The sequence below is a fragment of the Pseudorasbora parva genome, chromosome 2, assembly GCF_024679245.1.
Source record: "Pseudorasbora parva isolate DD20220531a chromosome 2, ASM2467924v1, whole genome shotgun sequence".
NCBI classification, from domain to species: Eukaryota; Metazoa; Chordata; class Actinopteri; order Cypriniformes; family Gobionidae; genus Pseudorasbora; species Pseudorasbora parva.
Genome location: NC_090173.1, coordinates 48003636 through 48015985, shown reverse-complemented (window position 1 = coordinate 48015985; position 12350 = coordinate 48003636). Strand labels below are relative to the sequence as shown.

Below are 12350 nucleotides of genomic sequence, written 5' to 3'. Positions count from 1 at the left end.
AATTGGTTAGATATGCATGTTTATGGATCGTGGTAGAATGTAATAATAGTTGTAATGGCATGTACATGTAATAAATGTAGATAAGGGCAGGTGGATGTGTGAATGGCTGTAAAACGGAAAAAAATCGAATAAAATAATAATTCAATTTCCATATAGGTTTTCAATTTATTGCATAAGTTTGATGCATATATTGGTAACGAGATTAGCCAATAATACAAGCCAAAGAAATGAAACAAACTTGTATCTGAGCATAAACTCTTGGCCACAGCTCTGATGAGTTTTAATGAAAACACTTCCACACTTGTACCACTGAGAGCCCAAAAGTTCTTACCGGTTCTGATGCAGCCTCCCAGGCTCTGGCGGACGTCCTCTGTGATTTGCCGCACCACGCTGGCGTTAGCGGGCACGTAGGCCAGCTGCAGGTGCTGGGAGCACAGTGTGTGTGGAAGGTCGCTCAACCGGAAGTTGTGGTAGTGTGTTGCATTGGGGTAGTTAGTGACTGACACATTCTGCCGCAGGATGATCAGGGTGGCTGAGAAGAGCAGTGGCAGTGCGATCTCCACCAGCATGACCAGGATCTGCCGCTTCTAAAGATGCAGAATTGACAAAATGTAAAATGTGTACCTTGAATGCAGTGTAAGTCGTTTTGGATAAAAGCGTCTGCCAAATGCATAAATGTAAATGTACATGTAAATAGGGAGAAAGAGGAAGTCAACGAGGAGAACAGAAGATGGGTGGCTGGATATTTAGTCAGTTACATAGACAAAGCATGTGTAAGGCTGCTTTTAGAGTGAAGAGCTGCCCATAACTGCAGGTCTAGGATCAGTTTTCCCCATAATAATAGCATATTGGAAACAAATTTGGATGCAAGGCAAGTAAATGTGTTCGCACTCTAAAGAACATCAAAGGTTTCTATTTATAACATGTTTTTGCAGCGTTGAGCAATGTAGCCAATCAAAAACGTATCCGTTGATTTCTTGAACTCAGTGGCCAATCTGAGGGGCTTACGCTAGCATTAAACAAAAAAACTCTAGCGTTTTGAGCGATGAGTGGATTCTCATCCAATTGGAGTTCTGCATAGCCTGACAAGCCAGACCCACATCAAGATGTTTGGTCTGGAAACTCACCATAGACAGGGCTCAATCCGAGGGGCGGGATAAACGGTTGTCTTTCAAACTCCCCCTGCACGCGATAGGATAGTGCTACACCAACCAGAGCAACGAAGGTGAAGCAGAGCTTGTTGATAGATTAAACATTTGCTGTATCCGGTCGGCTAAACTAAGAACACATCTTCCCTTTTTAAGAATGACTTCAGTGCCGTTCTTTGTTCTTTTCTCAGAGAAAAGCTTAACTCCAAGTCTTCCAGAGTCGTAGTCAAAGCTGATTCGAAAGAACGCCGCTCGCCAGTTTCTGTGTTTACTAGAAGCACGCAAACGCAACTCGGCCGTCGTCATTATGGCCCCGCCCACCGACTCTATACACGATGTGATTGGCCCGGCAAGAGTTAGGCGAATACAGCTCAGAAGGGTATTGAGAGTTGCTAGACTACACTCGCGGGCAGATTAAATTTGCTGCCGCTAGGGTGCGTCCAGATTTCTAGGCTAAGTTCTGCATGCTCGCCTCAAATAAATCCTCTTATAAAAACAAACAAAGCGTGAACATTACGTAAATAAGAGATGCACTGTGCAGAGAGCATCATTCAGTATAACAGAAGTTTGTGAGATTGCGATGAAGATAACTGCCTTTTGTGATTATAGAGGAGAGAGTACTCTTTGCACTCTTCCTGCCAGGCAAAATCCTGTAGCCTATGCTTGCTTTAACAGTCATTTGTGAATGTAGACGCTTCAATAACAAAATATTTATCAGGAGCATTTATGCTGGGCTGTGTAGGTTGGACATTTAAACTATTAGAAGGAAATGTATTTTTAAAGGGGAAGCACATCTCTTTAGGCTTTCCTTGGAGTTAGTTCAACCTCCGCCCACACTGTAAAAAGTGATCAGTTGACCTAACTTTAAAAAAATGAGTAAACAAACCATGTGTAACTGAAACCATTAAGTTATGTGAACTTGACAATCCCACATAACTAAATTTTTTCAATAACACTGTGTATTTACTCACTTTTTTTAAAGTTAGGTCAACTGATCACTTTTTACAGTGTATGGTCACTTAGAGGTGTAGTATTGTGTTTTCAGTGGTGTATAAAGACCTCACATAATGAACCATTGTGTTTTTTTTACCTTAGAATGAGCTATTTCTATCTACATACACCGCAGGTTCCCTTACAGTGAAGTCACCATTTTGCACCGCCATGTTTCTACAGTAGCCCTAAACGGACAAACTGCTCTACAGAGCACTAACTACTCTCTGCAGTCCCAATGACAACATTTTTGTCCTGTTGGCCACTGTGGCTTCTCTATGTGCTTCGAAAGGGAGAGGTGAGCGGTGGGCGATTGCAGTTCACAACCTCACCACTAGATGCTGCTAAAATTCACACACTTCACCTTTAATTAGTTAGATATGCATGTATATGGATCATGGAAGAAATGTAATAATAGTTTTGTAGATAAGGGCAGATGTGTGAATGGCTGTAAAACAAAATAAAATCTTGTTGTCATTTTATTGACGGTATAGACAGAGGATAAAACGAGAAGGGCCAATGACGCAGACCAAATTTGTGTCTCGGCAGATGCTTTAACCACTAGGACAAAGATGGGTTTGTTTGATTATTATGAATACCTTTCTATACTTTAGACTGATTTAAACATAAAATAATAATAATAAAAAAGAATATTATTTTGTTACAGTCATGATACTTACTAAATATACTATAGTATTACAGTATTATAAATAATACTGTACTAAAATATTATACATCAGCTGCAAGCTTCCCATTTGCGCTAACTTTCAATGAATTAGTCATATTCCTGTTGTTGATCTAGAGTTTGTTGAAAGTAAGCAGGAGCCCACACAGCACCGGAGATTGATCTAGATCGATAAAGAACTTTAGACCTCTGATCTAGGTCAGGAAGGCAGCCCTGTCTGCCATAATGAGGCATGAAGGGGCCAGTGTTTACTGCCTCTGATGGCGTGGGTACCCTAGCAACAGCTGGAGCCCATTCGTGTGCAAAAAGCGCTCTATCAGGAGGGAATTGGGACGCCTCATGCACCACATTGATCAAGCTCAATTGATTGTTGAGAAAGTTCATTTCTGATAGACTTCATTTGCACATGATCTTACACAAGACAGCAAACCTCCACAAGTGTGCAGAGCAAAGGAGAGTGAAAAATACATACACGAACTCACACAAACATCAAAGCCATGAATCTGTGGTAAACAGCACTGTTAAGAAACTCTCAGATCTAATCTATAATGCCAAATATGGAAAGGAACAATAGAGTTATTCAATAGAGCAAAAGAACCGCCGAGTTAAATCATTAACATCTGAACACCATGTCTTTGTTGTGCTTTTAACTAGTTATGCATACTAGCAAAAATAGATTTCCTTCAGCGTCTCGCTGTAACGTCTTGACTGATATTTCTGGTTTCTAGAATCTGATTTCTTCTGACCATTTTCACACTTTAAATAATTAACCTAGGGTCATTTTTTACCCTGGGTTGACATGTTGTTGGTATCGACAAAGTGAATATGCGTTAAAAAAATTAGCTGTCTCCAACTGGTTTCCATTCAATTAGCATTTTACTGATAAAAAGGTGTGTGTAAATGACACACCCCTAAAAATCTTAAAATTTCCCCTAAAAAAGCTATTTTGTTGTATCGCTAAAAAAAATCTGCCCTCGAGTTGTTTTCATACATAATTTCATCAGTGGCGAGCTGTGACTTTTTTTTACCCGGGTATGCTGGGTGGCACTACAGGTTAAAAAAGGACCTACACGTTGGATGGGTTATAATGTAAGAGTGGTAGCTGCTCAGATGCTTACTCTCATGACACATAGCAACACAGCTAAAATTTAACTAATATTTTTGACCATTTATTGAAAGTAACCTACATTTACCCTTTAATGATTCTCACAAGCACCCATTAAAACTGTTAAGTTGTGTTTGAGTTGAGTCAGGCCTAACGCATGGAAGGTGCGTTTGCAAAATATGCTGTATTTTTGTCATTTCTGGTAGGTTGCTATGGACCTTGAAACGGTACAGCACATTGGCTGAGGATAAGAATAATTTCCCTATGGAGAAAATAACATAGTATGAAAATCACTTAAGTTAAGACTTTTTTTTGCCTCTTGATTCAGTCTATGTTTTGTATCAAACACATTGGCCCTCATTTATCAATCTTGCGTAGAAACCAAGCGGCAACCTCCCGCGATCTCTCTTGAAGCCAATACGGAAGTAATGTAAACTGCAATTGCTCAACTGGCCACTAGGGACAGGCTCCAGAAGGGAGCAGAATCTCATTGAGCCCCATGTTAAAATTCTCAACTTTAAAGCAGAAAAAAACATGTTTACAGCCTGGTACAAATTGTGGTTTTGGCTTATAAGACTAATTTTGACTAGACTAATTAGACTAATCTTCATGACAACTGTGAGGGGGGTGAATTTTTTTATAACTCATTCGTTTACGTTACATAAAGCCTTAAAGTTCTGCATAATTAAGGGCGTGGTTACAAGTGGATAGCCATTTATCTGCCGTCTATAGTCATTGCGTCACCTCAGCTCCGCGCACATCCCGCCTTTTAGCCCATTTTCTGTTATGAGGGAGTGACACGCGATGACTCGCTCACAAGATGGCAACGCCCAGCTCGGCCATACTTTAAGCTTCAGAACGGCTTATCGGAATCCTATGGGTGACGTCACGGACACTACATCCATATTTTTTTACAGTCTATGGTAGAAACGGCCGTATATGTTGGCGTAAGATTATGCTTACAATCCTCTCACCGCCTGATTTATGAAGCTGTGCGCACCTCTGCAATCCAGGTGTACGCAATACCTGCCCTTGATAAATGCCGCGGCTGAAAACGATCGTCATTAGAATAACACACCCCTATATATTCAAGTCTCCGCCTCTCCCATACCCTCATTTTACGCCATGGACACAAGGAAGACGGCAAAGAAGCCAAACTTCTCTGACGTGGAGATCGGGCGCGTCTCAATCATCTCACTAGTCCACTAGTCAGGGCACTGAATAGGACATAAGTCAGTGGGCTGACTCCCTGATCAGTGCCCTGACTACTGAACTAGTGAGATGATTGAGACGCGCCCATCGAGAAAATTACCAGAAGTGGAAAAAAGCGAAATTGTTTTATTTGGGAGTTTAAAGAGTGGGATTAAAGGCACCCAAAAAACAAACAAATATGGACCCAAATTACGAGTAGGCCTACTGTTAATAGTGTGGAGGTTGAGAAGCGCATTCCAGCAGTTTAAAGCTGTTTGGATGATAAATTAGGCCTACCTCACAGTGGATTATTTTACAGCACATGTTTTAAAACAATTAGCATTTAATTTCGTATCATGGCACATGTAGGCTATTGGGGTGTACGATAGTGATGATGATGTAATGTGGAGTAGCCTACCATTCATTCACATTAATGATTGCATGACAATTTGTAAGATTCTTTTTATTATATTATTATGATTTTTATTATTAATGACGCTTATTGTTATTTAGAAGAAGAATGTCGTTATTATTTATTTTATTAATATTTAAAAGAAAAAGAATGTAATTTTCATTATTTTGTCAGTCTGAATTATTCAGTCCCAGTCCGTGCGCAGCTGCCGCACAGGCTCGCAACTGGAGGAATACATGCCTCAAATGCTTTAGCCTATAGTCACACAAATTAAACATTGAAGTCTACGTTGCACAAAAATAAACACTGAAGTTTATAATTACTATGTTGTTGTGGTTTTTAACAGTGGGTTATAATATAGGCCTAGCATATCTTGTCAGTGCGTTTTGTGGTGTTATTGTTTTTCTGCGCATTTTCCCACTAACTCAAACGTGCGTACACCACCTCCTGAGCTGGCGTAGGATTTGAGCGTGCCGTACGCCAACGTCCATATTGATAAATCTCAAAGTCACCGTGGGTTTGGGTGTACGCAAGGTGTACGCTGGAAATTTGGTGTACGCACTTTTGATAAACAAGGGCCAATGTGATTTCCGTTGTTTGAGATCTGACAGTAACGGTACATTTTTCCTAATGTGCGAGCGATCGGCTCACAGCTTGCCCTGCTCATGTAATCCCCCATATGCCAGCGAACCAATGAGAATGCGGTAGTGATGACAATACATAACAGAGCGTAGGCACCAAAGCTGCTGTGGAACCTGCAAACCCTGAACTAAAGATTTGAAGAAAAAGACTGTGTTTGGCAAATACATAAATGACAGAGTACTTAAATTACGTACTTATTACTATCATTATATAATATGTAAGATTTATGGTATACACCTCAAACAAGGGAATTTATAATAATTTATAGTGTCAATACTAATCAGCAAGTCCATGAATGGCTGGGGTATGAAGAGCATTTGCAGCTTATATGGACAAATGATCTTTCGCATCCCAAATGTTTGTAAAATGCAGTGATGACGAGGCAACTGAAATTCACCAATGTACTGCTTACTATTTTTACAAATAATATTTTTAAATATATATATATATATATATTTATTTATTTATTTATTTATTTAGATTTTTTAAAATTAGATTAAAACAAAAATAAGAATGAATGATGTTTGAGAGATAACATCTTATTCTTACCAATGGTAATAAAATAATTGAATAAACAACTTAATAATATGAACATAATAGATTTAATGCACATTTGAACTACAGAGAAACGGTGCTTTAATGGGAGCAATGCCACAAATGTGGACACTGCATAGGCTAATCTTGTCATGTGACCACATTTATTTGCGTTTAAGCTATTTTTCTCGGCTACTGTCATCCTTTACCCTGACGGATTCATTTTAGGTGGTTGAGAGATTTCACAATGCACATTTGAACAGTCAGAGTTTTAAATTCTTTTTTTGCATATTTACAAGATTAATTAACATCAATTGGATGAGCAGAACGGGCAAAGAGCATGCAACCTATTTAACTAACAGCTTGTTCAACTGCCAATACGCTCTGGTTGCTTTAACTCTTCTAAAAAATGCTAATAGTTAATCATAACATGGTGTGAAAGTTTGTAGTGATGCCACAATATAAACTATATAAACACTTATATTTAGAGGCACAATATGTAAGATTTTTGGATTAAGAAATCTAAATGCTATATATTAATGTTATATATTTTGATGACTTGTGCACTTACATTGTGCAATTACATTAACCTCAATTTTAACATGAGTGGAAGAAGTGGAAGCTGAGGCATAATAAAAGCTCCACTGCTCTCCAGCAGTGTGTTGCGCTTGTCTCTCATTAGCAATAACTCCAGCGACCCTGCTTCATACTACAATAAATCTGTAATATATTAGCACATCCATGAATATGATTTCTGCCTGAGTCGCGTTGGATTCTTTTCCACCAGCTGTAGAGCTCCCGGAATAGAAATTAAGGTAAGCCTTTGTTTTGAATAAGTGACTTTTAGCGGTGTAAATTACATACTATGCTTTTAATGAGGCAGGTTTGGAGAGTGTTTATGATTGGTTCCCTGGTGCTAAACAACTTGCAAATCACGACTATCCAGAACAGCATTATATCACACAGTACACCTCTGATCCAATAATTTGTGGGCTTTATAACCCAAAATGATCCTTATTACCCTTAATAATATATACTAACTCATTAGCGTCTAAACCATTGTACGTGGGTGGGACAAGACACACCCACTTTTTAAGACCTATGATTTTTGACCCAATCACTTTTACTAGCTCTAATTCAGCACATGTCTGTTCACCTACCTCTAACCGATTAACATTGTATTATTAAATGCGTTAGCTACTTTATTTCCATTTTTTGAATATTTTCTTTATTTTTATTGAAAATAAATGTCTTTCTGATTTGATGTTGAATGGGAAAAGGGAGTAGAGCGAGTTTGCAAAAGGCGGATTCAAACCTCGGGCCAATTTGCTTCAAAATGCTCTGCCTTTACTGGTGCAGCTTTTTCTGCCCCAAACAGGGATGTATTCCAGAAAGCAAGGTTAACTTACCTATAATATACCTTGAACTCCTGGTTGATTAACCTAAACCTTGCTTACTCGAAATTTGCTGGTTCCAAAAACACATCCTAGAGTAAGTTCAGCCAACTCAGATTATGCTCCCGGTTAACACACAAGACATTCTCAACAGAGCGACGAATCGCCGTGGAAACAAACGTTAAGAAAGAGCGCAACATTCTACTTCCTCTTCTTCCTTTTGTTTAATGGCGACTTACATAACCTACTTAGTGCACACCTATTTGCACTATTTGGTGGTTGTGCAATAATTTCTTCAATCTCTTCGTTAAAAATAAGGATTATATTGTTTGTTTGATGATAATTAATTGAATGCGTGAGATGACAATATAATAAATATATTTCAACTTAAACATTACCTTGTTATAATAGTGCAACCTGCTTTCTGGAATACCCCCCAGACGTTTAACAAACAAGACAACACTTAATATAAATAGCATCTACTCCAGTAAAGAAAAATTATAGTGGAGGACCCACCCACAATTTTTTCCAGTGCCCATGTGCTAGTGTTTTTGGAGAAAATGCTCACCAAGGCTGCATTTATGTGATTAAATATAACAGTAAAACAGCAATACTGTGAAATGTTATTACAATTTTTAATTAGTGTTTTAATGCATTTTAAAATGTGATCAAAGCTGTATTTTCAGCATCATTACTCCAGTCTTCAGTCACATGATCCTTCAGAAATCATTCTGATATGATGATTTGATACTCAAGACATATTTCTGATTATTATCAATGTTGAAAACATTGTAAATATATATATACACACATACATACATACATACATACATACATACATACATACATATATACACACACATTTCAATATATATATATATATATATATATATATATATATATATATATATATATATATATATATCCTACTGATGCCAGACCTTTGAAAGGTAGCGTATGTCATTGCCATAAAACCTTATAACCAGCAATAAAACAAAATAATAAATATCAGCGCGTACATTGCAATAATAAGACAAATACTCACTTGCTGAATATAGTTCTTCCACAGCAGCAAGCCAAACTGTTGCAGTACAGCCATTTTGATTTTCAGAGCTTCACAACCTGGACGAAGAGAAAGCGAACATTAGTTCACTGCACAAGACTTTTAGAGAATTGCTAGGAAAACCATATCAGAGCCGTTGCATGAATTTCACATCACTTCTGAGTCTGTAAGCAAGAGTATTTCGCAACTACGCAACTATTCTGAGATAACAGAACGACTACAATATTCATGTTTCAGATATGCTTAAACAATGAACTGCTATTTCAGCTCTGATTGCACAATGTGGTGTGATCAAACAAGAACTACTGAAAGTGTACATAACACAGTTTCTGCCAATCTCGTGTAAATCTTGAGCACCTATAGAGTAGTACTGCGTCGTTCATATCTCTGAAGAGTCTTTAGTTTTTTCATATTTATAAAAGATACGCTGTACAGATTCTTTCCCAAAACAGCCGAGCTTTTGCATGCTTGCAGTGGGCGGAGCTAAAGAGTCAAAAGCACACATGCCATTATCCCTGGATATCTTTTGATACACTATACTCTGTGTTATTGACATTATATGCACTTAAGTGCCGACTGCCAACAAAACAGAAATTTGATGCAGTTTCACAAAAAAAAAAAAAAAAAAACTGCATCCACTGTTTCCTTAAAACTAGTTATTTGGGAAGGTGAACAAGGTTATCTTTCCCTCACAACCAAAAACACTTCTTTAGTGACGTTGTTGATTCCGTGGTCTTAAAACTAAATGCGAGCGCTGCTGACGGCTCCTGTAATCCGAACGAAGCTAGTTGATGGTCGCGCTATTGCTTTCGTTCTGGTTAATGTGCACGCGCTCATCAGGAAAAAGTGGCCATATAAGGAATCCTGCACTTATGACGTCATACAGGGTCATATTTGGGGGAAAACCCCCTCTGAAACTTGTTTGAATTCTGAAGGAGTGTATTTGGCACAAAAGTATTCCATTCTACACCCAATTAAATTTTTTTTTTTAAATTATCCATGTTTAGCATGAGAATCCAACACTTTAATGGTGCAAATAAGTCAGAATGTACCGGTAAATAGCACCCCCCTTAAAGTAACCTGGATGAGTAGTTAGGAACAAGATGTCATGTTCAGCTCTTTAAACTATGCCAAGAAGGCCAGTTTAACCACCATATTGACACCGAGGGGAATATCATTTCCCATCCCAATATGCAGATTAAAATATCACCTGATTTGAGTTTAAATAAAATACTTCTTTGCATTTAAATGTGTCAGTCAGGTAACTGATTGATATGCAGGTAACTATTTAGCATCTGTCATCTTTGTAACATCATTAAATGCTTTTCGTTATTAAACATACAACAGCGAAATTACTGACGCGGCAGTGACATCATATAGATGACAGAGCTTCAGTGCCTGTTTGTCTTGTGCGTTTATACACATATTGTCATCTTTTGATTTTGTTTTGTTTGCATTCTTTCTTGGTAATTACAGCGGTCTTTTTAAAATGTCAAACGTGCATTGCGCATAACATATTGGTTTCGTTTGTCTGATCATTGCGAAGATCCTGTGATTGCTTCAAGAACTTGCTTATCAACCCAATTCTCACAGCAAAACACAATAGAAAACAGGCACGCACGCGCGCACACAGCTCACCTTACACTCGTCTATCTGTCCTGCATAGGGCTCCAATGTCGTCTCTTTCAGTCGGAAAGCATTGAATAAATTCTCGCGGTCAGCTCGGCTCAGTCACGGATAAATTCAGTCGGTAAATATCACTCATAAGGACGATAATAATGATGAAGATGATGACATTGCAACGTCGCGGCCGTGCCGAGCGACACAACAAATACGGTCACGTGACCTCCGCCAGCTGGGCGGCTGCTTGTGGTCATGTGACCGTAGTGACAGACAACAGTCCGTAAATTGCATTTATATCATAATATATGTAAATACACAGAATATTTGACAACCAACAGTATTGTTTATATATATATATATATATATATATATATATATATATATATATATATATATATATATATATATATATATATATATATATATATATATATATATAAATATATATATATATATATATATATATATATATATATATATATATATATATATAAAGTTTACAAAAAATGCCTCATTAATATCTCATTAAGTACTTTGCATTTTTCAACATTATTTTATCAGTTTTAAACATGTGTAAATCAGGTAATAATTAAGTCACGTTTGATGTGTATCTTTAACAGTGTGAACATATAAAAATGAATCCCTTCTTTATGTAAGTATTAACATTTAAAGGTGAAACAAACATTAAATATATTGACTTATATTTATATATTATTTTTTACATGTATTTATTACATAACAGAAAAAATAGTCACGTGTATATATATATATATATATATATATATATATATATATTAGTGCTGTCAATACATTTTTGTTTACATAATGTGTGTAGTGCATATAATTATGTATTTATATAAATGCACACACATGCATGTACATATTTATAAATACATTTTTTTATATATAAAATTTTGATAAATTATTTAAAAATATATAATACAGTATATACATGCACATATTTATATATACATGAATGTGTGTATTCAAATATACATAATTATACACAGTACACACATACATTATGTAAACACAAACTTTTATTGTGAATACGATTAATCGATTTGACAGCATGAGTATATACAGCCATTTATATGTAAAGATTTGAGAACCAAAAAGAAGTGTGTGTGTGTGTGTGTGTATATGTATATATATATATATATATATATATATATATATATTCATCACCAATTGCAAAAATATATATATACCGCATTAATTTCTCATAAAGTAATTTGCATTTATCATTTTTCTCAAGTTTGTTGTTTTGTATCTTTACTTTAACAGCGTGATGAATCCCTTAGATAATTATTAACAAGTGGTGAAAAGTGAGACATTAAAAAAAATATGTAAAATTATTTTTGGCTGTTAAATAACTTTAATAATTTAACAACTGTTTGACCAGTAATTGACCCGTATCAAACCACAGCGTTAAAAAAATGATTAAAGTCTGTGCTAAAGCGTGATATTTAGAGAGCAAAACAAAATGGTGTTAAATAGAGCAATGACTGCTCGCAAACCACAAGTTCCCATCTGTATGGAAAAAAACTGTAGACAAGCAAA

The 12350-nt window shown here is 36.7% G+C and overlaps 1 protein-coding gene across 1 annotated transcript in view; it reads right to left on the bottom strand.

Annotated features, from left to right (window-relative positions):
* Positions 1-11011, bottom strand: part of abca3b (ATP-binding cassette, sub-family A (ABC1), member 3b) — a 58528-nt gene extending 47517 nt beyond the window's left edge. The window contains exons 1-3 of the mRNA XM_067422859.1: positions 10803-11011; positions 9147-9223; positions 332-587 (exon numbers count right to left, since the gene is read on the bottom strand). Of these exons, the coding sequence (XP_067278960.1) occupies positions 332-587; positions 9147-9200 (310 nt within the window). The 5' untranslated portion in view covers positions 9201-9223; positions 10803-11011. The remainder of the gene's footprint in view (positions 1-331; positions 588-9146; positions 9224-10802) is intronic.
* Positions 11012-12350: the final 1339 nt, after the last annotated feature.